The sequence below is a fragment of the Anomaloglossus baeobatrachus genome, chromosome 7, assembly GCF_048569485.1.
Source record: "Anomaloglossus baeobatrachus isolate aAnoBae1 chromosome 7, aAnoBae1.hap1, whole genome shotgun sequence".
Lineage (NCBI taxonomy): Eukaryota > Metazoa > Chordata > Amphibia > Anura > Aromobatidae > Anomaloglossus > Anomaloglossus baeobatrachus.
In genome coordinates, this window is record NC_134359.1 from 11892268 (window position 1) to 11913702 (window position 21435).

The 21435-nt window shown below is 48.7% G+C and overlaps 1 protein-coding gene across 1 annotated transcript in view; it reads left to right on the forward strand.

Moving 5' to 3' along the window:
• CNTNAP5 (contactin associated protein family member 5) overlaps positions 1 to 21435 on the forward strand; it is a 356337-nt gene that overhangs the window by 269984 nt on the left and 64918 nt on the right. The window contains exon 13 of the mRNA XM_075317029.1: positions 12512 to 12712. Within this exon, the coding sequence (XP_075173144.1) occupies positions 12512 to 12712 (201 nt within the window). The remainder of the gene's footprint in view (positions 1 to 12511; positions 12713 to 21435) is intronic.

Below are 21435 nucleotides of genomic sequence, written 5' to 3' on the forward strand. Positions count from 1 at the left end.
TCGATGGTATAAAGGAGAGACGGTCAGATGGGCGTCCTCTGTGGATGTAGGGTCTGCGGGACCCCCAGGCACTGACACCCCCACCCCTGAGCATGGGATTTCCTACAGTGTAGAATGATTGCATTTAGCTCTTCATCATCTGGAACGTTCTTCCTCAGCCTGCGGGACCGACGGAAGCTCGGCCCCTTGTTATCACTGTGTAAGTTCTGTGCTACTAAAAAGTGTCCAAGATCTGCACCGTGCACTGCAACATCTGCAAAATCTGCACATCTGGAAAATCTGCAACATCTGGAAAATCTGCAACATCTGGAAAATCTGCAACATCTGGAAAACCTGCAACATCTGGAAAATCTACATCTGCAACATCTGGAAAATCTGCAACATCTGGAAAATCTGCAACATCTGGAAAATCTGCAACATCTGGAAAACCTGCAACATCTGGAAAATCTACATCTGGAAAACCTGCAAATTCTGCAACATCTGGAAAATCTGAGATATTTCTAAAGGGAATATGAACCTCTGCCCGGATTCAGAACCCGCAGGAGCTGTAACGGACACTTCTCTATGTTTCTTTAGTATTGGCTAATATGTGACAATGGAGAAGTCTGTGCACTGAACCTCTGCCCGGATGATGCCGGATGCAGAACCCACAGGAGCTGTAACGGGCACTTCTCCTACTGAGTTGCCTTACAGTTGTCTAATATAATATAGTCACTATTGAAAGTGTCCTGTGGGGTGCAGATTGTCCTGTGCAGTGACCTCGGGGTGGGGAGCGACCTCTCTATATGGGGATATGCAGGGATAATGGTGTCCTGGACCTGACACTGCGCTCTGTATGTTACTGCTATTACAATGGACAATCCTCTGTGAGGAGGCGCACTGGCTCTGTCCTCTGTGCATTATCTATGGTGATCTACACATCCCGGCTCTCGAGGGTCCGGTTGTGCCTGGAGCTGCTGCGCTCATCTATCCTGGACGCAGACTGTGACCTGCGCCATATAAAGCAGCGATACGCGGGATGCAGCATTTATATCTTACTTCTGCTCAATATTTCTCCTTCTTTCCTAGAAGAAAAGAGCGAAAATCCTATAAACGTCCGTGACAAGTAGAAGAACTTTCCGTCTGGGGCTGAAGAGCAATTCTAATAATGGAAATATGGAATTACTGAGATGAGCAGATTGCATCACGACGATCCGCTCCTCTCATCCCGGGGAAGGTCCAGAGTATGACCGGCAGGTGACATTGCCGCACACAGGGGCGCGGGCCTCTCCGCACTGTGACCGGCTGCATCTGCAATTACACAGTGACAAGCTGCATCTGCAATTACACAGTAACCTGCTGCATCTGCAATTACACAGTAACCTGCTGCATCTGCAATTACACAGTAACCTGCTGCATCTGCAATTACACAGTAACCTGCTGCATCTGCAATTACACAGTAACCTGCTGGATATTGGGAGAATAAGCCCAATGCTCCTGCAGCCGGGGCTCATCCATGCAAGTCTATGGGTGCACGGAGAGCATTGGACGCCGCAGTGTAGCGTCTGGTCTTTATGGTTACATTACAATTCTGTAACAAATGAAGCTGTAAATGATTAATAACTGTGACCAGAAAAAAGTATGGCACACACATGACAAGTGAGGAAAAATCCCCCCCCCTTCTGATGAACTTCAGACCCTCACTGCCAGCCTCTTTTGTGATGCTAACTAAAAGACTGATGGCACAGCCTGACTTTCTAATGTGAACAGCTGCAGACTGAACATGAAACATAGTAATCAAAAGGAGACAGCTGCACTCTGCGGTGCTAAGATACATGAAACAATGAATATAGGAATATAGACATGCATTACTGTTATAAAAAACATGTAAAAATTGAGATACTTCACACAAAAATGGCCCGTTTATGTGAGCCCAACAGCCAACAGCAAGGCCACCTCTTTTGTTAGGTCCTTATCAAACTAATGTCTTATCTTTTATGATGCTTGATATCTAAGGGGTTAAACTGCTGCACAGTGAGAACCCGTGCTGCATAGCACATACTCAGCTCCGTGTCATGGGTGACAGACAGTCTTGCGGTGTCCGGCTATAGAAGGTCACAGTGTTTGGCTTCGCAAACTTCTCCCTGACCTTCTATTGTTTCTGCTTGGTTTTCCTCTCTTTCCCTTTAGGACCCTGCAGAGTTCCTCACAGCTGCTTTTCATCAGCACTTCCCTTGTGTTTTCATATACCTTCACTTCCTATTACTCGATGCTGGTGATAGGTCTAATGACCCTTAACAAGTCTTCAGTGCAGGCAGTCGGCTTGTGATCCTCTGGAGAAACCTTGTTGTTGTTGGTGTTTCTCCCTGAGTCATTTGGAGATAAGTTTATCATTCACACTTTCCTCTTGTTTGTTATCCCTGTGTCTTCTTGAAAACTTAGTGGGGTTGACTAAGTTCTCATCCCATCCGCTCCCTACCTAGGGCCCAGAGTCAGCCAGGATCAGGTATCCTGCTCGGCGCATAAGTGCAGAACCTATCTAGGTTGGTGAGGGAAGCTAGGGACCAGCGGTGGGCTTGGTTAGGGGTCACCATCTCCCCCTTCTCCTACTTTCACTGTTCGCTGGGTACTTCCCCGTAACTGGTGTGACACTCCGACCCCGCTCCCTACATGCAGTGAGAATATCTGAAATACGTGTACGGTCAATCAATGGAAATCTGCGCCAACTCCATGGATTGGGCTGCGGCACTTGCCGGGTTCGTTGGGTGCTGCCGTCGGTCTTGAAGCCAAACAATAGCTCCTAGTCTCTGATTTCTTACAGCAAATTAATCCATATGGTCCTCCAGCCTCCTGCACATGTCTCCATAACGGAGCGAGGGTTTAGTCCCATGCTGCGGGCAGCTCAGCCTTTATTGCTGCAGGACCCTCAGGGTTTTTTTCAAAATTGCCTCATTTTTGACATTTTGCTGTTTTATCTGCATTAATCTCAGCCTCCTCCACAATTATCTGTGCAGCCGAGGAGCCAGAGATCTTGTCTAAGGCCCCGTCACACCGCGTTCACCTCCATGCTTAATGGTCACACGAGGGATTATATCCAAACCCCCAGAGGAAACAGGATTCGGACGTTTGTGCCGATGGGGCCATTGACTATAATGGAGATGGAGTCACCGTGTTCTCTGCCGTGCACCATTTTCTGGAGTATATGGTACCAGCAGTCTGCTATGTTTTGGTGTTTGCCTCCTGTAGCCTATACGCCCGAAAATTATTATTATTTATTATTATTATTTATTTATAGAGCACCATTGATTCCATGGTGCTGTACATGAGAAGGGGTTACATACAGAACACATACACAAGTTACAATAGACAGACTAGTACAGAGGGAAGAGGGCCCTACCCTTGCGGGCTTACATTCTATAGGATTATGGGGAGGAGACAGTAGGTGGGGCGGCAGCTCCGCACGGTGGTGGGGCGGCGGCTCCGCACGGTGGTGAGGCGGCAGCTCCGCACGGTGGTGGGGCGGAAGCTCCGCACGGTGGTTGGCGGCAGCTCCGCACGGTGGTTGGCGGCAGCTCCGCACGGTGGTTGGCGGCAGCTCCGCACGGTGGTGAGGCGGCAGCTCCGCACGGTGGTGAGGCGGCAACTCCGCACGGTGGTGGGGCGGCAGCTCCGCAGGGTGGTGGGGCGGCAGCTCCGCAAGGTGGTGAGGCGGCAGCTTTGCACGGTGGTGGGGCAGTGGGGTCATTGAAGGTTATAGGCATTTCTGAACAGATGAGTCTTTAGGTTCCGTTTGAAGCTTGCAAGTGTAGTAGATAGTCTGACGTGTTGAGGCAGCGAGTTCCAGAAGACTGGGGATGCTCGGGAGAAGTCTTGGAGTCGGTTGCGTGAGGAGCAAATGAGAGAGGAGGAGAGAAGGAGATCTTGGGAGGACCGGAGGTGACGTTTTGGAGTGTAGCGAGAGATTAGTTCAGAGATATACGGAGGAGACAGATTGTGCACAGCTTTGTAGGGCAGTGTTAGTAGTTTGAATTGGATACGATGGAAGATTGGGAGCCAGTGGAGGGACATGCAGAGAGGAGAAGCGGGGTGGTAGTGTGGCGAGAGGTGGATCATTCGGGCAGCAGAATTAAGGATGGACTGGAGAGGGGCGAGCGTGTTAGCAGGGAGACCACAGAGGAGGATGTTGCAGTAGTCGAGGCGGGAGATTATGAGGGCAGCACTAGCATTTTTGTAGATTGCAAGTTGAGGAAAGGACGGATTCTGGAAATATTTTTGAGTTGAAGACGGCAGGAGGTGGTGAGGGATTGGATGTGGGGTATGAAGGACAGGGCAGAGTCAGAGGTCACTCCGAGGCAGCGAACTTTGGGTACTGGGGACAGCGTGGTGTTATTTATTGTAATAGATAGATCAGGTGGAGAGTGTAGGGGAGACGGAGGAAAAATGATCTGTTCAGTTTTGGCCACATTGAGGTTTAGGAAGCGAAAGGAGAAGAAGGAAGATATAGCCGATAGACACTCCGGGATTCTGGACAGCAGAGATGTGACATCTGGGCCAGAGAGGTAGATCTGAGTGTCATCGGCGTATAGGTGGTACTGGAAGCCATGGGACTTTATGAGTTGTCCCAGGCCAAATGTGTAGATGGAAAACAGTAAAGGTCCCAGGACAGAGCCTTGAGGGACACCAACAGAGAGTGGACGGGATGAAGAGGTTGTGTGGGAGTGGGGGACACTAAAAGTGCGGTTGGAGAGGTATGAAGAGATCCAAGAGAGGGCGAGGTCTCTGACACCAAGGGAAGAGAGGGTCTGTAGTAGCAGGGAGTGGTCGACAGTATCGAAGGCCGAGGACAGGTCTAGAAGTAGGAGTATGGAGAAGTGCTTGTTAGCTTTGTCAGTAAGTCATTCGTGATTTTAGTCAGGGCAGTTTCGGTGGAATGATGAGAACGGAAGCCGGACTGTAGGTTGTCAAAGAGAGCGTTAGAAGAGAGGTGGGAGGAAAGGTCAGCATGGACGCGCTGCTCCAGGAGCTTAGAGGTGAACGGGAGTAGTGATATGGGGGATAGCTGGTAGCAGAGGTTGGGTCGAGGGAAGATTTCTTTGGGTGTGACTGTTGCATGTTTAAAGGCAGAAGGGAAGGTACCAGAAGTTAAAGAAAATGGTGCACGACAGAGAACACGGTGACCCCGTCTCCACCATCATAATCAATGGCCCCATCGGGACATGCATCTGAATCCCATTTTGCGAGGGATCAGACATAAGCCCCTAAAGGATCACTGAGCGGGGGATAAAACGCAGCGTGAAACGTCCTTACAGTCAGGAACAATGGAGGTGATAGGATTGGGCAGAGTCTATGGAGGTCGTCATTCACATAAGACGTGGGGGCAGCGGGGGCGCAATGAATATTAATCACTTGTAATATTCTGCACTTTTCTGATATTCCTGGGATGAATATTGTTGGTTATTAGGTGCCGTGTCCATCCAGAGGCGACAGGTGTAACACAAGTGTTGTAGCTGTTCTGTTTTGTCACAAGTCAGCTTATGGGATCACCAGTGAGGTCTTCTCAATTAGGCCTCTTCAGACCTAATCAAGAGCGAGCGCTCGGAGAAAAAGACCTGCATCATTCATGTGAGCATGATCAATTCTTCTGTTTATTTAACGTACAGTTTATTTATACCATTTACAGATCAATGTGATATTGCAAATAAAGCTTCTAGCTGGAAATTTACAAGTTGCTCATATGACCTTTAAGTTTCAGCAAAACAGAAATGTAGAGTCATGCATATGAGATAAGAAGAAGATAAGAAGAACATTTAGAAACAATAATAATCCTTGATCTTGTCTCTTATTCCGAAGGCTCTGACTATGAACTACTTACTAATGAAATAAAATATCTTTAATAAAGAAATAGAGAAACCATTTAACCCTTCTATATCACAAGGTACAGACATTATTCATTCCGCCACCTCCATTCAATGTATGGAGGAAATCAGCAGCAGAAAGGATTTGTAGGTTTTAATAAATTTGCATAAAAAGTCAGCACTGTTCTTTTCGTTCACTACAGAGCAGCGCTCTTCTGTCACCCCTCCCCCACACAAAAGCTACAAATCTTCATTGACCATTACTGCCACTTGGGGGCGATGAATAGATTGAGCTATTTCTCAATCTCAATAGCATTGGTCTAGAGATCGGCCCCTAGTGGTGGCTTATATAAGAATGTGTGAGGGGGAGGTAGAGATTTGGGGGTCTTGTAAATTGTCCCTGATTGTATTTTAATGATGTATGTAGAATAGAGGCATTTGGCCCCTTCTAAGCTCGCAGACCCTCCTGTCTCTGATAGCCTGTATTTAGACACATTGAACGTTACCTGCACACTAGGTACTGGAGCAGTTTATGAGATCGGAATAAGCCTGCTGAACTTAAATGGAAATCGGTTCTGTATGATACCTCAACCGCTGACTGACTCCATCACAATGACTTTTATTATTCATTTTTCACCAGTTTGTCCTTCTCCAGACTCTGCCTCTAATTTTCAGTTGTCTCTGAGCTGCTGGGTGGCCATCCGCTGCTATGATGTCTCCCATACACAGACATGAGGGATTCCTGCTCTCCTGTCTCTATGTAGCACATAATCAAAAGCAGCAGCTGCAGCAGCATGGAAGACATTATACAGCAGCAGTGAGGAAACTATACAGCAGCATGGAGGAAACAATACAGCAGCATGGAGGACATTATACAGCAGCAGGGAGGACATTATACAGCAGCATGGAGGAAACTATACAGCAGCAGGGAGGACATTATACAGCAGCAGGGAGGACATTCTACAGCAGCATGGAGGAAACTATACAGCAGCATGGAGGACATTATACAGCAGCATGGAGGGCATTATACAGCAGCACTGAGCAGTGTAGATGTGAATCCAGCTCTGACATAATAAAGCAGCAGCAGCATGGAGGACATTATACAGCAGCATGGAGGAAACTATACAGCAGCATGGAGGACATTATACAGCAGCATGGAGGACATTAAACAGCAGCACTGAGCAGTGTAGATGTGAATCGAGATCTGGAGTGAAATAAAACACTTACTAAAAATAAATAGCCTGTATGACACGAGTGGTCATATACAGCAGTATTTGGCAGTATAGCTGTGAATCCAGCTTTGTGGGGAAAAAAAACGCTTTCTAGAAAGAAGCAGCAAGGATGACATTTATACAGCAGTACTGAGCAGTGTAGCTGTGAATCTAACAGGATGAATTGAAACATAAATTACACAAATGGTCAAAATTGTCAGCACCATCATTTCTGTCCAGGCCAATTTCATGAGTTTTATTGTTTTTAAAGAATTCTGTAGAAGCAGAATAACAGCAATGTCTGATTGTCATTTGTTCATTTTCATAGATTTTTTATTTAGTATTACTTTTGTCATATTCAAGATATTTTTGTGACCATTGTGGGTGTTTCTATCATTAAATGAGGAGCGAGGGGGACAACAATTTTGACCACATGCGTATATTGGACAGATATAGAACATTTCAATGTGAATGTATATATATATGTGTGTGTGTCTAAGAGTAAAGAGGGAAATATATATACTAGCTGTAGTACCCGGGCGTTGCCCAGAATAGTAACTGTCACTGTGTCTGTCTCATTCTGTCTGTTTCTATCTCTCTGTCTGTCTCTGTCTTGCCCCGTCCGTCTGTCTCTTTCCCCGTCTGTCTCTTTCCCCGTCTGTCTCTTTCCAAGTCTGTCTCTGTTTGTCTCTTTCCCCGTCTGTTTCTTTCCCCGTCTGTCTCTTTCCCCGTCTCTTTCCCTGTTTGTCTCTCTTTCCCTGTTTGTCTCTTTCCCTGTTTGTCTCTTTCCCCGTTTGTCTCTTTCGCCGTTTGTCTCTTTCCCCGTTTGTCTCTTTCCCCGTTTGTCTCTTTCCCCGTTTGTCTCTTTCCCCGTCTGTCTCTTTCCTCATCTGTCTCTTTCCCCGTCTGTCTCTTTCCCCGTCTGTCTCTGTCTCTCTTTCTGTCTCTTCTCTCTCTATCCGTCTCTCCACCGACATCATATTACCTCACATATAAGCTTCTTATACTATGAATGTCTTTTGTTCCTATAGCAACCACTCACAGCTCCTACTAATAACCAGTAGTTCCAGGCTCCTATTTACTTTAATGGAGGCAGATTTTTTGGAGAGTAACTGTAAAGCGCGGGGTTAAATTTTTCCGGCAAAACATAGTCTATAACGTTCTCTGGATCACATGGGGAGTCTGTGCAAAATTTCGTGATTGTAAATACGACGGTGCGGATTCCTTTGGCGTACATACACAAAAAAACACATACATGCACTCAGCTTTATATATTAGATATATACGGTATATATATTATATATATCTATATCCCTCTTGACTGTTGGTAGAGAACAGAGACAACTCCTTTTTTCGCTTTCTCCTTCTGTTCAGAGATCAAATAACACAATGTCTGACCTAGAAAGCCGCAGAATAAAGACTAATTCCTCTTTCAAGTTGTGGGGCGCGGAGTGTAGCCGCACATATGGGGTTATACTCTGCAGACCACTGTTTGGCGGCTTTAAAGCTGTGTCTTGTCCTGTATCTCAGGAGGCGCCTGTATATACTGTATCTGTGTATATGCATTGTGGATTCAGCCCCGGGCGCTATAGATAATGCTGGGGATGTCGGTATTTTTACCTCAAACGTCTGATTCAGGGATATGTTAAAAAATAACTTTATGGGTATTTTGGAAATAGAATATTGGTGATTCTGGGGTCCCGCTCTTGGCACCCCCATCAGTGTGATGATTATGGAGACCAAGTCATTACACCCCCTTCATTGTTCTCAGGTACGGCGCCATACACTTGGTTGTGGCTGTGCCCGGTACTGCAGCTGAATGAAGCTTCATGTGAATGTGAGTGCGATACAATGTGTCGGCAGAACCAGATGTAGATCCAGATAATCCGTGTATTAGTTCTGTACCGAGATGTTTTGCATCATTTTCAAGATCTCCCTTTTCCTCATGTTCAATGGCAGCATTTCTGCCTACAAAGTGTGAAAACTCAAATGCACCTCACACTGCTCACAGCTGAGGGTTTGTTACAGTTACATCCAGTTTAGACACTCTCTTGGAGCTGAACACATCAGCAGCAGCACAAATCCCTCTTGTTACAATGTATCAGTACGGGCTCCATGTCTGGGTGTGGGCTCCAGACTCACAGAACACATTGTAGCAAACCCTCCGATGTGAGAAGACTTAGATGTTGTATTTGAATTGGGTTTTACAAATTTCCATCCGCGTCTCACATAAAAGAAAAATGTGCAGAGACGATTGTCTGCAGCGGATTCTCCACCGCGTGCCGCCCGTTACTCACCCAGAGGCTTCCAGATTGCGGCTGCAGATTTCGGCAATGCAGAGGTGACAATCTGGGGGAAATCTGTAGGTAACGTGCAGAATTCAGGTTTTGCAGTCAACATGGACCAAACTTTAAAGCCCACATCTGAGGCAGGGATTTCCCACCACGTGGCCATCGGGGTCATTTACTGTTCATCCTCTGGATATAAAGCCGGGTTCATATCACGTCCGGTCCCAGATTTGTGGATTCATTGTCACTTCTGTCAGATGCCTTAAAATGCAGGATTCGGACAGAACAAATATCCAGACGCCCGGTGCACCCCATTTTTGGTGCTTAAAAACATGAAGCTCTGCTGGAATGGAGGCCAAATGGAGCTTAAAGGGCCTCCATCCATCTTACTATACTGTCTGATCTGGAGAACACCTTGATGGATCCACAAATATGTGGCTTGAATCAAAAAGGTTCTTAAAGGGGATTGTGGAGACACGGGGCTCAGTGGGTGCTCTCGTCCACTAAAACCCGCCGCCTTTAGAAAGACAGCGTGGCTCAGGGCTCATCCCAACTGAACACCGGCCTCCTTAACCGTGGGCGTAACACTACTCAGACAACACAGGGTGAGGGACAATAATTAGACTTTATTGGATCCCCAAACAATTAACGGCACATAACACATAATCAGCAAAACACACAAATGTAACAGGCAACAGAGTCTCACCCTTCTGCTGTCTCACCAGGGATTAGAAGGTCCGTGCCTCAGAGCTTCCACGGCCGCTCACTCCAATCCAGCAGCACCCCGCTTTTGGCGGGCACCCACCGAGAAAGGAATAACGCCAGATTTAGAAAGCTGTGTGAGGTCTGCAAAGTCTGTAACAGGTGTCTGAACTGTCCCAACCTGAGTGTCCTCCTTAGGTAGTCCTGTATGATGTTACAAGCCTGGCAGCCGGAGTCGAAATCCCTAGGCTGTGGATATGGTCTCCAACCAGATCCGGAGTCCCTAGATTGAAGCCATAAGATATCCTGATCCTCTAGTCAGCTCCAAAGAGCTTAGACTGGATCCATCAGCATCCATCAACCTTCATCAACCCTGGTGGCTTAAAGAAGTCCCTTTTATAGCCATAACCTTCCCTTAGGATACACTGCGTCCTCATCAATTGGTTGGACAAGATTGCTTCTCCCATTGGATGAATTTCAAGCTGCATGGATAATGTTCATTTAAATGATGTGCATAGAAAGACTCAGTATATCTACATGGAGTCGGCAAGTCACCGACTAGACAATGGCTACTAAGGTAATTACATTATCAATACACAACTACAATACAATGGTTACTGGAAAAGTTTGGAGAGCAATAGCTAAGCAAACATGACTTAGCACACATAAGAACAATAGTCTGGCTGAATTTTAAGAAACTTTAACCCATGAGAGTCCATGTCGTCATAGGGATGTCCACTACTGTTAAATTGATGGCGTATCCTTAGGATAGGTCATCAACGTCTGATCAGCCGGGGTCCGACACCCCTCCCCCCACCGATCAATTGTTTTTGGTCCTGACGGCAGCAGCAGGTGGCCGTAAATGCTCAGTTCGGTGGCGGTGGCCAGGCACTGCACATCCCCCTCCTATTGATTTGATTGTGAGACAGATGTGCAGTACCCGCCGCGGCCGCTATCAGTTGACGGAGCACCTCAGGGACTGAGCATTTCCAGCCGCCGGCTGCCACAGGCACCGAGAACAGCTGAGGTCTCCATAATAAACACTTTCCGAGCTGTATACCACAATGGCAGCCGCAGTCGTGTCCAGTGTCCTCCACATATCTCTGCCGTTATTTATCTCTGCTGCGCTGTCACACACTGTCTGTAATGTTAGTTCAGTGCATGGCAGAGCCATCATGTCCTTTCACTGTCCAAACTCCCCAAACAATGGCCGCTGTCTTCTCTGTCTTGGCTTTTATACAGGCTGTGAACGATAGTCCCTCCTGATTGGCTGTGCTATACCATGTGATGTGACAGCTGCAAGGCATTATGGAGAATCACACGCAGCCACGCCCGAGGTCACATGATCCTTCTCTGGCTGATGACATTTTTTGCAATGTGTAATACGGCACTAGACATTTTTGTGCTAATCAAATTGCAGATTGTTCACAATTTCCAGTTGCAACAAATTTTCTAAAATTTGAGACAAATTGATTTTCTCATCTCTACAAGAAAGCAAAATCTTGTGGCTGCAGAGTTTACAGGAGCCGTGCACAGATATAGGGGGGGTATACACGAGAGACCACCAGGACCGTCCACCCCAGGGGGCACAGGTGCAGGGCAGACCTTGCTGTATCGATCCCCAGCTGCACAGATATAGGGGGGGGATACACGAGAGACCACCAGGACCGTCCACCCCAGGGGGCACAGGTGCAGGGCAGGCCTTGCTGTATCGATCCCCAGCTGCACAGATATAGGGGGGGGGATACACGAGAGACCACCAGGACCGTCCACCCCAGGGGGCACAGGTGCAGGGCAGGCCTTGCTGTATCAATCCCCAGCTGCACAGATATAGGGGGGGGATACACGAGAGACCACCAGGACCGTCCACCCCAGGGGGCACAGGTGCAGGGCAGACCTTGCTGTATCGATCCCCAGCTGCACAGATATAGGGGGGATACACGAGAGACCACCAGGACCGTCCACCCCAGGGGGCACAGGTGCAGGGCAGGCCTTGCTGTAACGATCCCCAGCTGCACAGATATAGGGGGGGGATACATGAGAGACCACCAGGACCGTCCACCTCAGGGGGCACAGGTGCAGGGCAGACCTTGCTGTATCGATCCCCAGCTGCACAGATATGGGGGGGGATACACAAGAGACCACCAGGACCATCCACCTCAGGGGGCACAGGTGCAGGGCAGACCTTGCTGTATCGATCCCCAGCTGCACAGATATGGGGGGGGATACACGAGAGACCACCAGGACCATCCACCTCAGGGGGCACAGGTGCAGGGCAGACCTTGTTGTATCGATCCCCAGCTGCACAGATATAGGGTGGGGATACACGAGAGACCACCAGGACCGTCCACCCCGAGGGGCACAGGTGCAGGGCAGGCCTTGCTGTATCGATCCCCAGCTGCACAGTTCTGCCCCTCTGCACATAGATACATTGTATATGTTGTATTGAGCTTGTGAATATAATTGTGTCTTACAGAGGAGAAGATCTGGACGATTGTTCGGCACAATGTTACGGAGGTGATGCCGGTGCCCCAATCATCCTCGGGGAGAGCCTATTCTATGTCATTGAACTACAGCTCCGGAGCGGATCAGCTGGAGGCCATGATGAACAGTGCAGAGTACTGCGAGCAGGAGGTGGCGTATTACTGCAGACACTCCCGCCTGCTGAACTCTCCCAGTAAGTGACACCCTTCTTATATCAGGTCTTGTTACGTCGTCCATCTCCATCCTCTTTGAACAGAGTGTGATGCTATCCACTACTTATGGACAGAATGAACAGAACAGTAGTCAGGAAAGCCGAGATCTGGCAAGGAGTAAACGGAGGCGTAGTCAGGTCAATATCCGAGGGTCATAAATCCAGGAGAGCATGTAATAGGTTCAGGAAGAAAACAGAGACGTGGTCAGGTGAGAAATCCAAGAGAGCACATAATAGGTCCAGGGACAAAACAGAGATGTGATCAGGTAACCGTCCGAGGTCAATAGGCAGGAGGTCCCAACTGGAACAGGGAGCGGGCAGAGAGGATTCAACTAACAGTCCGGGGTCAGAACACAAAGATCAAAACACTGGCAGAGACACAGGTCAACAGCACAACTGCAGAACCAGAAAATACAACTGGCAAGGTTCTGGGTGAGAATGCTCTGAGCAATTACCAGTAAGGAGGAACAGCTGAGGAATCAGCACCAACATGGAATCCTGCGCTGTCAAACAAGCTACTCGCCCAGTAACTCAGGAAGTCGCAGCAGAGCATCTCCTAGTCTGCAAGATGCTCTGCACAGAGGAATCGTGACAGAGTTTAGCGATGTCGCCATATTTCTGTATTGTGAGCTTTTGGAGACCTGTCAGTATATAGGGGTACGGCTCTGTACATTATGCAGAGTCCGGCATGTATCTCCTGTCAGTATATAGGGGTACGGCTCTGTGTATTATTCAGAGTCCGGTATGTATCCCCTGTCAGTATATAGGGGTACGGCTCTGTGTATTATTCGGAGCCCGGTATGTATCCCCTGTCAGTATATAGGGGTACGGCTCTGTGTATTATTCGGAGTCCGGCATGTATCCCCCGTCAGTATATAGGGGTACGGCTCTGCATTATTCGGAGGCCGGTATGTATCCCCTGTCAGTATATAGGGGTACGGCTCTTTGCATTATTTGGAGGCCGGTATGTATCCCCTGTCAGTATATAGGGGTACGGCTCTGTGCATTATTCGGAGGCCGGTATGTATCCCCTGTCAGTATATAGGGGTACGGCTCTGTGCATTATTCGGAGGCCGGTATGTATCCCCTGTCAGTATATAGGGGTACAGCTCTGCATTATTCGGAGTCCGGTATGTATCCCCTGTCAGTATATAGGGGTACGGCTCTGTGCATTATTCAGAGTCCGGCATGTATCCCCTGTCAGTATATAGGGGTACAGCTCTGCATTATTCGGAGTCCGGTATGTATCCCCTGTCAGTATATAGGGGTACGGCTCTGTGCATTATTTGGAGGCCGGTATGTATCCCCTGTCAGTATATAGGGGTACGGCTCTGTGCATTATTCGGAGGCTGGTATGTATCCCCTGTCAGTATATAGGGGTACGGCTCTGTGCATTATTCGGAGGCCGGTATGTATCCCCTGTCAGTATGTAGGGGTACGGCTCGGTGCATTATTCGGAGTCCGGTATGTATCCCCTGTCAGTATATAGGGGTACGGCTCTGTGCATTATTCGGAGGCCGGTATGTATCCCCTGTCAGTATATAGGGGTACGGCTCTGTGCATTATTTGGAGTCCGGTATATATCCCCTGTCAGTATATAGGGGTACGGCTCTGTGCATTATTCGGAGGCCGGTATGTATCCCCTGTCAGTATATAGGGGTACGGCTCTGTGCATTATTTGGAGTCCGGTATATATTCCCTGTCAGTATATAGGGGTACGGCTCTGTGCATTATTTGGAGTCCGGTATATATCCCCTGTCAGTATATAGGGGTACGGCTCTGTGCATTATTTGGAGTCCGGTATATATCCCCTGTCAGTATATAGGGGTACGGCTCTGTGCATTATTCGGAGGCCGGTATGTATCCCCTGTCAGTATATAGGGGTACGGCTCTGTGCATTATTTGGAGTCCGGTATATATCCCCTGTCAGTATATAGGGGTACGGCTCTGTGCATTATTCGGAGGCCGGTATGTATCCCCTGTCAGTATATAGGGGTATGGCTCTGTGCATTATTCGGAGGCCGGTATGTATCCCCTGTCAGTATATAGGGGTACAGCTCTGTGCATTATTCGGAGTCCGGTATATCCCCTTCTCAGTGACGATATACAACATTTCCCTAAATATCTTCCGCCCCGGCCCCTCGCTTACAAACATTTTGCCTTTTATCAGGTTCCTGCGGTGTCGGTGAAGCCTCATTAGGAAACATAATGGTAGAAATCTACATGTAATGAGGGTTTAGTCCTCGTCCCCTAGTTTAGATTCAGGCTCCTTAGTAGGAATGAGACCTCTGCTGCTATTAAATGCCAGCAGGAGTGGAAGGGTTAATTCCGCTGTTTGAGTCATTGATGTAGATAATAAGTTGCGGTCTGAAGTCATATATGAATTTGGCGCTATCGGTCGCGTTCCCCGTAGGCTGAGGCTGATGGACAGCGGATGCGCTGCAGTATAGGGGGGTACGGCGGGATTGCTCTGCGGCAGGAATATCTGCTCCGCATGCGGCTCTGCTTCACTCATCACAAATGCTGGAATCTGCGCTGGAGCCTCCAAAGCAAATATGGAAAAGCCGAAAGTTCTGTAAAGGGAAAAGTTCAGAAGTGAAGAAATCAGCAAAATGATGAGAAGTGAAGTAAATTCATGTCACATTTTAAGAAATTTTTTGTCCCCATTAAAGGCAAACAAATAGCGATTATATCCATGTGCAATGTCCAAAGCAGAAGATTGCAGGACCCAGAAAAGGCTGATCTGCCCCCCGGTGCGGCAGCGCTTTCCCATAATGGTTCACAGCTGTCACATCACATGGTATGAGGCAGCCAATGAGGAGGGACAATCAGAGCCTGAATAAAAGCCGAGGTCGGGAATGCAGCAGTGAGTCTGGATAGTGAGAAACAATAGAGATATGAAGACAAAGCCATAAAACACTAACACTGTACAGATACCGCGTGACAGCGCAGCAGCGATGACTGGTTACTGTCCGCTAATCCACTGCCAGATACCTTCAAGACACTTTGACATTACTGCTGCCATGTGTCTATTAACAGCTTGTAAGTGTTCTCTACGGTCCCAGCAGACGCCAGAGGCTCACGCTCATCTTTTCAGGGCAATTTTACTGCACTTGAGATTTGTCACAAATTGATTTCCTGCAAATCTCATTTTTGGTCATAAACAAATCAGAGCAAATTAAAAAGGACTTTTTTTGTGCTTGGATATTCAAATATATTTTGTTGTTTTTTTTGTGATACATAGGATTTAAGTTTTGTCTCATTTTTATACTTTTTATTATGATATTAGTGGAAAATATAAAAAAATATAAAGTAAATACCAGTTTGTTTTTTATGATTAATTTCTGTTATGACAACAAATGAGCACTGAAATCCATTTTAAATTAATATCCCCTTTCCAATTTAATTCTATTTTTTCTGGGATGGGGCTAGAAGCAGTTAGGAATGGCTTTTTCCCAGAATCCAGTGGGCAGATGATCGCTGGGTCTGAAGGATGGCGCGCGGTTAGTGCTTTCTAATCTGCATACACAGCATTCATTCATTCTGTGTTTGCAGCTATCAGGAAGGCAGAGATGGTAATAAACCGTCTCTGCCCTCTCCATGGGTATTCGGCCATTTCTGATCCTTGTTCTTGCAGTTGCACAATCTCCGTGCAATGCGTTCAATGTAATGATGTTATAAAACTTCATTGCAGAGTAATACATGCGCCGATCGGAAGTTTAAGGTCTATGGTTGGTCCAGAAGCAGTTAAACACCTTCTATCAATTCTTGGCTCTTCTGGGGGAATCTGACTGTGAAGTCCATATCTTTTTGTAGAATGTAAGAATAATGTAAGAAGAGTTTCCCTAAGATTCTGCACCCAAGATTTGCCTTTTAGAAACTCATCCGCTTCCTGGTGAATAATGTAACGCCGATCCCTTCCTCAGAACAATGAATGAGAAAGTTCTTCTTTTTGCAGTCTGCGGCTTGGAAAGGACGAGGAGGTTTCACCTTTTAACAGCACAAAAAATGCTTAAATTCTTGATTTAGTTACATGTCCTGTTCCTTGGGCTTTTATCCAACCCGGAGAGACACAATTCAGTTTTCCTGAGACGCTCCGTCCCTGACTCACGTCTAACAATGAGTTTCCAGCTGGTAACATCCTACTTCTTGCCTTGTCTTCGATACAATTGTTGCTCCAAGGTTTCGTTCTTGTAGAAGGAGACCTTCACCTAACAAGACAATATCCGCTGTATTGTATATGAGCTGCTGATAAATTCCAGGCCAGATGTAAGGAGATTGCCCAACCTTCACCCGCTCTCCTGCGTTGTGTCGCTCTCCTGCATTGTGTCGCTCTCTTCTGCATTGTGTCGCTCTCTTCTGCATTGTGTCGCTCTCCTGCATTGTGTCGCTCTCTTCTGCATTGTGTCACTCTCCTGCATTGTGTCGCTCTCTTCTGCATTGTGTCGCTCTCTTCTGCATTGTGTCGCTCTCTTCTGCATTGTGTCGCTCTCCTGCATTGTGTCGCTCTCTTCTGCATTGTGTCGCTCTCCTGCATTGTGTCGCTCTCCTGTATTGTCGCTCTCCTGCATTGTGTCGCTCTCCTGCATTGTCGCTCTCCTGCATTGTGTCGCTCTCTTCTGCATTGTGTCGCTCCCCTGCATTGTGTCACTCTCCTGCATTGTGTCGCTCTCTTCTGCATTGTGTCGCTCTCTTCTGCATTGTGTCGCTCTCTTCTGCATTGTGTCGCTCTCCTGCATTGTGTCGCTCTCTCCTGCATTGTGTCGCTCTCTTCTGCATTGTGTCGCTCTCTTCTGCATTGTGTCGCTCTCCTGCATTGTGTCACTCTCTTCTGCATTGTGTCGCTCTCTCCTGCATTGTGTCGCTCTCTTCTGCATTATGTCGCTCTCCTGCATTGTCGCTCTCCTGCATTGTGTCGCTCTCTTCTGCATTGTGTCGCTCCCCTGCATTGTGTCACTCTCCTGCATTGTCTCGCTCTCTTCTGCATTGTGTCGCTCTCTTCTGCATTGTGTCGCTCTCTTCTGCATTGTGTTGCTCTCCTGCATTGTGTCGCTCTCCTGCATTGTGTCGCTCTCCTGCATTGTGTCGCTCTCCTGCATTGTGTCGCTCTCTTCTGCATTGTGTCGCTCTCTTCTGCATTGTGTCGCTCTCTTCTGCATTGTGTCGCTCTCCTGCATTGTGTCGCTCTCCTGCATTGTGTCGCTCTCCTGCATTGTGTCACTCTCCTGCATTGTGTCGCTCTCCTGCATTGTGTCGCTCCCCTGCATTATGTCGCTCTCTTCTGCATTGTGTCCCTCTCTCCTGCATTGTGTCGCTCTCTCCTGCATTGTGTCGCTCTCTTCTGCATTGTGTCGCTCTCCTGCATTGTGTCGCTCTCTTCTGCATTGTGTCGCTCTCCTGCATTGTGTCGCTCTCTTCTGCATTGTGTCGCTCTCTTCTGCATTGTGTCGCTCTCTCCTGCATTGTGTCGATCTCCTGCATTGTGTCGCTCTCCTGCATTGTGTCGCTCTCCTGCATTGTGTCGCTCTCCTGCATTGTGTCGCTCCCCTGCATTATGTCGCTCTCTTCTGGATTGTGTCGCTCTCTTCTGCATTGTGTCGCTCCCCTGCATTGTGTCGCCCTCCTGCATTGTGTCGCTCTCTCCTGCATTGTGTCGCTCTCTCCTGCATTGTGTCGCCCTCCTGCATTGTGTCGCTCTCTCCTGCATTGTGTCGCTCTCTCCTGCATTGTGTCGCTCTCTCCTGCATTGTGTCGCTCCCCTGCATTGTGTCGCTCTCTCCTGCATTGTGTCGCTCTCTCCTGCATTGTGTCGCTCTCTCCTGCATTGTGTCGCTCTCTCCTGCATTGTATCGCTCTCCTGCATTGTGTCGCTCTCTCCTGCATTGTGTCGCTCTCCTGCATTGTGTCGCTCTCCTGCATTGTGTCGCTCTCCTGCATTGTGTCGCTCTCCTGCATTGTGTCGCTCTCTCCTGCATTGTGTCGCTCTCTTCTGCATTGTGTCGCTCCCCTGCATTGTGTCACTCTCCTGCATTGTGTCGCTCCCCTGCATTGTGTCACTCTCCTGCGTTGTGTCGCTCCCCTGCATTGTGTCACTCTCCTGCATTGTGTCGCTCCCCTGCATTGTGTCGCTCTCTTCTGCGTTGTGTCGCTCTCTTCTGCATTGTGTCGCTCTCTCCTGCATTGTGTCACTCTCCTGCATTGTGTCGCTCCCCTGCATTGTGTCGCTCTCTTCTGCATTGTGTCGCTCTCCTGCATTGTCGCTCTCTTCTGCATTGTGTCGCTCTCTTCTGCATTGTGTCGCTCTCTTCTGCATTGTGTCGCTCTCTCCTGCATTGTGTCGCTCTCTCCTGCATTGTGTCGCTCTCCTGCATTGTGTCGCTCCCCTGCATTATGTCGCTCTCTTCTGCATTGTGTCGCTCCCCTGCATTGTGTCGCTCCCCTGCATTGTGTCGCTCTCTCCTGCAATGTGTCGCTCTCCTGCATTGTGTCGCTCTCCTGCATTGTGTCGCTCTCCTGCATTGTGTCGCTCTCTCCTGCATTGTGTCGCTCTCCTGCATTGTGTCGCCCTCCTGCATTGTGTCGCTCTCTCCTGCATTGTGTCGCTCTCCTGCATTGTGTCGCTCTCCTGCGTTGTGTCGCTCCCCTGCATTGTGTCACTCTCCTGCATTGTGTCGCTCCCCTGCATTGTGTCGCTCTCTTCTGCATTGTGTCGCTCTCTCCTGCATTGTGTCACTCTCCTGCATTGTGTTGCTCCCCTGCATTGTGTCGCTCTCTTCTGCATTGTGTCGCTCCCCTGCATTGTGTCGCTCTCTTCTGCATTGTGTCGCTCCCCTGCATTGTGTCGCTCCCCTGCATTGTGTCGCTCTCTCCTGCATTGTGTCGCTCCCCTGCATTGTGTCACTCTCCTGCATTGTGTCGCTCCCCTGCATTGTGTCGCTCTCTTCTGCATTGTGTCGCTCCCCTGCATTGTGTCGCTCCCCTGCATTGTGTCGCTCTCTCCTGCATTGTGTCGCTCCCCTGCATTGTGTCACTCTCCTGCATTGTGTCGCTCCCCTGCATTGTGTCGCCCTCCTGCATTGTGTCGCTCCCCTGCATTGTGTCGCTCTTCTGCATTGTGTCGCTCTTCTGCATTGTGTCGCTCTTCTGCATTGTGTCGCTCTTCTGCATTGTGTCACTCTCCTGCATTGTGTCGCTCTTCTGCATTGTGTCGCTCTTCTGCATTGTGTCGCTCCCCTGCATTGTGTCGCCCTCCTGCATTGTGTCGCTCCCCTGCATTGTGTCGCTCTCCTGCATTGTGTCACTCTCCTGCATTGTGTCGCTCCCCTGCATTGTGTCACTCTCCTGCGTTGTGTCGCTCCCCTGCATTGTGTCGCTCTCCTGCATTGTGTCGCTCTCTTCTGCATTGTGTCGCTCTCCTGCATTGTGTCGCTCTCCTGTATTGTCGCTCTCCTGCATTGTGTCGCTCTCCTGCATTGTCGCTCTCCTGCATTGTGTCGCTCTCTTCTGCATTGTGTCGCTCCCCTGCATTGTGTCACTCTCCTGCATTGTGTCGCTCTCTTCTGCATTGTGTCGCTCTCTTCTGCATTGTGTCGCTCTCTTCTGCATTGTGTCGCTCTCCTGCATTGTGTCGCTCTCTCCTGCATTGTGTCGCTCTCTTCTGCATTGTGTCGCTCTCTTCTGCATTGTGTCGCTCTCCTGCATTGTGTCACTCTCTTCTGCATTGTGTCGCTCTCTCCTGCATTGTGTCGCTCTCTTCTGCATTATGTCGCTCTCCTGCATTGTCGCTCTCCTGCATTGTGTCGCTCTCTTCTGCATTGTGTCGCTCCCCTGCATTGTGTCACTCTCCTGCATTGTCTCGCTCTCTTCTGCATTGTGTCGCTCTCTTCTGCATTGTGTCGCTCTCTTCTGCATTGTGTTGCTCTCCTGCATTGTGTCGCTCTCCTGCATTGTGTCGCTCTCCTGCATTGTGTCGCTCTCCTGCATTGTGTCGCTCTCTTCTGCATTGTGTCGCTCTCTTCTGCATTGTGTCGCTCTCTTCTGCATTGTGTCGCTCTCCTGCATTGTGTCGCTCTCCTGCATTGTGTCGCTCTCCTGCATTGTGTCACTCTCCTGCATTGTGTCGCTCTCCTGCATTGTGTCGCTCCCCTGCATTATGTCGCTCTCTTCTGCATTGTGTCCCTCTCTCCTGCATTGTGTCGCTCTCTCCTGCATTGTGTCGCTCTCTTCTGCATTGTGTCGCTCTCCTGCATTGTGTCGCTCTCTTCTGCATTGTGTCGCTCTCCTGCATTGTGTCGCTCTCTTCTGCATTGTGTCGCTCTCTTCTGCATTGTGTCGCTCTCTCCTGCATTGTGTCGATCTCCTGCATTGTGTCGCTCTCCTGCATTGTGTCGCTCTCCTGCATTGTGTCGCTCTCCTGCATTGTGTCGCTCCCCTGCATTATGTCGCTCTCTTCTGGATTGTGTCGCTCTCTTCTGCATTGTGTCGCTCCCCTGCATTGTGTCGCCCTCCTGCATTGTGTCGCTCTCTCCTGCATTGTGTCGCTCTCTCCTGCATTGTGTCGCCCTCCTGCATTGTGTCGCTCTCTCCTGCATTGTGTCGCTCTCTCCTGCATTGTGTCGCTCTCTCCTGCATTGTGTCGCTCCCCTGCATTGTGTCGCTCTCTCCTGCATTGTGTCGCTCTCTCCTGCATTGTGTCGCTCTCTCCT